The 4,295-nt window shown below is 32.9% G+C and overlaps 1 protein-coding gene across 1 annotated transcript; it reads left to right on the top strand.

Moving 5' to 3' along the window:
* The first annotated feature begins 712 nt into the window (after positions 1-712).
* LOC112707593 (SPX domain-containing protein 1) lies at positions 713-3,337 on the top strand. The gene is made up of 3 exons (XM_025759396.3): positions 713-1,381; positions 1,784-1,910; positions 2,585-3,337. Exons 1-3 carry the CDS (start codon positions 1,088-1,090, stop codon positions 3,025-3,027), a joined length of 864 nt encoding a protein of 287 aa, XP_025615181.1. The 5' UTR covers positions 713-1,087; the 3' UTR covers positions 3,028-3,337.
* The last annotated feature ends 958 nt before the right edge of the window (positions 3,338-4,295 follow it).

Here is a 4,295-nt window from a genome sequence, read left to right on the forward strand (position 1 = left end):
TTTATTAAAAACTTATCCAAACAATCCCTAAATATTCGCATTCACATATATCACATTAGAGCATTGGGTAACCAAAAACCAAAATTTCATCCTATTACAAATATGACTTTCTTTTAGAAGTAATAAAGCTATGAATAATTCTTAAACAAAATTGGAGACAAGTTTTATTATTAACAAAAACTTATACATATTAAGTGATCAATATTTTTTCCCTTAAAAATATTAACACCCTATCATTTTCTAAAAAAAAGAGCAAGATTATAATGTGTGTACAAAATATAAGTATTAAAAATTATAAATTATTTATTTTATTTTGTAAAAAAAATTTTATTTAATTATTTTATTAATTTTTATAATTTTATTAAATTTACAATCATATTGTTATTCCTTTTTTCTTTCAGTTAACTCCTACACGATTTTTAATTTTATAATTAAGTAATTTTCATGTTAAAAATATTAAATTAAAGTATATTTATTCTAAAAAATATATAGTTAAAATTTTAATTAAATTTTAAATTATAAATATTTTTAATTTATAAAAAAATATTTTATTAATTTTAATATTTTTTTATATTAACAAAGATATATTCATAAAATTAAAAATAATATAAAAATTTAATTATAAATTTAGTAAAATTATAAGAATTAATAAAATAATTAAAATTTAATAAGTATTGTAAATAAAAACTCACACCACAGATAGATAGCACATATAGCAGTGAGTATTAAAGCAAGTGGAGAAGCACAACCACTCCCTTGGGAGGACAGTAGAGAGGGGAATAAAACCCAAGATATACTCCTATTTACGGATATTCCAACTATACCCTCGAATATTCTCTTCTCCTATACCGTTATATCTCTCACCTTCTCTCACTTCTCCCCTCTCCTCCTCCTCCTCTTCTTCCCTATCATCGCATTCGCAACCAAACTCATATATATTCTTTCGCCTTCACACATTCCTCTATATTTATTATTTCTTCACACATACTATACCATACCAATTACCAACTCTTACAAATCACTACCTTCTTTTTTCTTTCATCTGAAATTTCATCTTTCTGTTCGTTTTTTTCTTTAACGGAAAGCCATGAAATTCGGAAAGAGCCTGAGTAACCAGATCGAGAAAACCCTACCGGAATGGCGCGACAAGTTCCTCTCCTACAAGGAGCTCAAGAAGAAGCTCAAGCAATTGGACCCTGCTCCTAAGTCCGACGACCGCCCTGCCAAACGCCCTAGGCTCGACGCCTCCGGAGATTCCGACGCCGCCGCACCGGAAATCTCCAAGGAGGAACTTGACTTCAGGAATCTCCTTGAAAAAGAGCTCGAGAAATTCAATAACTTCTTCGTCGAGAAGGAGGAAGAGTACATTATCAGGCTCAAGGTGCGTAATTAATCTCTTCGCTTCGTTAACTAATCCAAGAAATTTAAAAAGAAAGAAAAGTTCCGAATCTATTTTAAGTTTTATGTGGAATTTTAATTTAGTTAGGTTGATTAGCAATGAAATATACTAGCAAATTATGAATTTGATTATTTTATTTGACATTTGATACGATGATATAATAAAATATTAGGTCTCCTGTCTCCACTAGGCAAAGTAACTATACTTGTTTCAATTTGGCAATGTCAATGTCTACTTTTATTCTCCAGAAAATTACTGGAACTTTTTAAGCTAATTAATTAATTAATTAGGATAAGCATGCTTAATTGGATTAATGTTTATTATAGAAGAGCTAGCTGGATATGTAAGTGTGTCACTAATGTTTGTTGCGGTTTAAATATGCAGGAGCTTCAGGACAGGGTGGCCAAGGTGAAGGTTTCCAGTGAAGAGTTGATGAAAATTCGCAAGGAAATTGTGGATTTTCATGGAGAGATGGTCTTGCTGGAGAACTACAGTGCCCTTAACTACACAGGTACTTTCCCAAGTTTTAATTGTCAACACTCAGCAATATGTTAGCTTATTTTTCATATATTCGTATTGAATTATTTATTATTATATTTACAAGTTGCAAACCTTTATATGATAAAATATGTGTCGCATTCACTTTATAATTATGCCATTTATGAATGCAATGGATGAGATCAAGAAATAAGATGGAATAGGATTCATTTCTAATTCATATTGTCCATTATTTCTTAAAAATCGGTGGACAACTTGTGACCATATGCTTATCTTGGAATAAAGAAATCTGAAAATTGAACATCCGGGCTTTTTGATACCCCATTATGGCTTATCATTCTTTGCTTTAGAATAGTATATGCCGAGCACCACAAATATTCCTGTTGAAAATTATGCACAGGCTAATCATCTAAAAGCTTAAACAATCAAACAGGGTAGTTCACCTTTTTATTTTATTCTTTAAAAAATGTACTAGTTAGCTGTCGGTAGATGGTGATCTGGTCTTTAAACAATAAGCTGCGGTTTTCAACTTTTTATAGAGATAGGTTTAGAGATAAGTTTCTGTGATTAGCCTAAATTTGGTTATTTTGAGTATTTATTGTGGATTATTACATAAGGTCTTTGTCTTCTATCGAATCAGCAGCTCCAGACAACTAACTAATTGTAACCTCATTTTTCTATCCACAGGGCTAGTGAAAATACTGAAAAAGTATGACAAGAGAACTGGTGCTCTCATCCGGTTGCCCTTCATACAGAAGGTCTTGCAACAACCTTTCTTTACCACTGATCTGCTCTACAAGCTAGTGAAGGAGTGCGAAGCAATGCTTGATCGTCTTTTCCCAGTGATTGATTCTCCACCTTCTGGCGAGACAACTCCCCAAGCTGAAGGATGTGGTCCTTCAACTTCCACCACTACCAAGAGCAATGGTTTCTTGATACCTAAGGAATTATCAGAGATCGAGTACATGGAGAGCCTCTACATGAAGAGTACTATATCAGCATTGCACGTATTGCAGGAAATTAGAAGCGGGAGCTCGACAGTTAGTGTTTTTTCGTTGCCGCCACTGAAGATTAGTGGATTGGAAGAAACATGGAAGAAAGTTCCAGTTCTGGAACAAGCGGCCAAGTAACTTGCTTGGTTGCTTTTCACGGCAGTGTGGTGGGGATGGCTTCTCTGTCCCACCCTTTTTCCCTGAAATCCGCCTTTGTTATGCACGGCTTAGATACTAACACTGATGTAATTCTAAATGTAAAGATGGAATTAATTTTTATATAATCATAGGGTTCCATATAATAAAGAGTCTGGAAATCACAGTTGTTCTGTTTTGACTGTTGATAGTTCGTTGACGGTCATATTCTATATCTGTAGTTAATACTTAATAGTTATATATTTTGTATCTGCTTCATACTATAATGTTATAGGTTCCAATTTGAAAATCATTTCTGTGGCTACGTGTGCCTTGCATATTTTTCCTAGTTGACAATAGATTGTAGCAAAATGCTGAGCTAGAGGTTGCAAACCTTAACCTTTTGAGTTTTCAATATAGTGTAGTAAAACAGGTAGAATTGAAATGCTTCAAAAGTTTGAGCGTACCGAAGAGGCGAAGAGACGAAGAGTGCAACTAAAACCAGAAGAGTTGCAAAACAAAGTGCAATCGGTAAAAAAGTCAGAGACAAGGGCTTTAGTGATAAAGGAGTAATGTGATTTTTAGTTCTCTGCCCGATAACGTTTTGAACTTTTGATTATCTGGACGTTAATCAGATTTAGGTCATTTATTGCCCAACTTCTCTACAGAGTTTTGACATGGTTTTATTTTTTTAATCCAATTACACATCCAAGCATTTCTATATTTAAGTTCAACTAAGCAGCTTCGATACCAAAAGAAATTCTCTCATCAATGAGACGCATGCTACACGCACCGAAAACCCCCAAACATTACGAATTGACAAATTCAATTCACGCTAGGATATGAAAAAATGTTCGTTCTTCCAATTTGAAATTGCAACCAAATTCTCTGCAGAAACTACTGCATAATCGGGTGGAGCATTTAAATTTATTAACAAAAAACACATAAAAACAAGAACAAAGATTCTGTAAGGTACTGAGAAAACTATTGTTATTATGTTCAGTTAATTTCTCGCAACTCTCACGTTTCTTCTAGTTTGATTTAAGGTTTAGTGGATCGAGTTCGTTCATTTAGTAGATCGAGTTTCTTTGATTCTATTTTTTTTGTTTTTCTTCGTAAGTAGGGCATCAAATGAAACTGTGTTATTAATCTATTGGTTCTGATAAATAATTCGGTTCATCTCTTAGTTTAATTGAGTTTATTTGCATGCAGAAATGAATTGAAATGTGCTTTTCTTGGTGATTGAATATTTATGACATTTTGTTCAAATC

The sequence above is a fragment of the Arachis hypogaea genome, chromosome 1 (genome assembly GCF_003086295.3).
Source record: "Arachis hypogaea cultivar Tifrunner chromosome 1, arahy.Tifrunner.gnm2.J5K5, whole genome shotgun sequence".
Lineage (NCBI taxonomy): Eukaryota > Viridiplantae > Streptophyta > Magnoliopsida > Fabales > Fabaceae > Arachis > Arachis hypogaea.

Bases quoted from the DNA above. Each gene is read 5' to 3' on its own strand.
- LOC112707593 (XM_025759396.3), top strand. From the start codon at position 1,088: ATGAAATTCGGAAAGAGCCTGAGTAACCAGATCGAGAAAACCCTACCG. The intron at 1,382-1,783 runs GTGCGTAATTAA...TTAAATATGCAG, and splicing joins AGTACATTATCAGGCTCAAG to GAGCTTCAGGACAGGGTGGC. The intron at 1,911-2,584 runs GTACTTTCCCAA...TTCTATCCACAG, and splicing joins CAGTGCCCTTAACTACACAG to GGCTAGTGAAAATACTGAAA.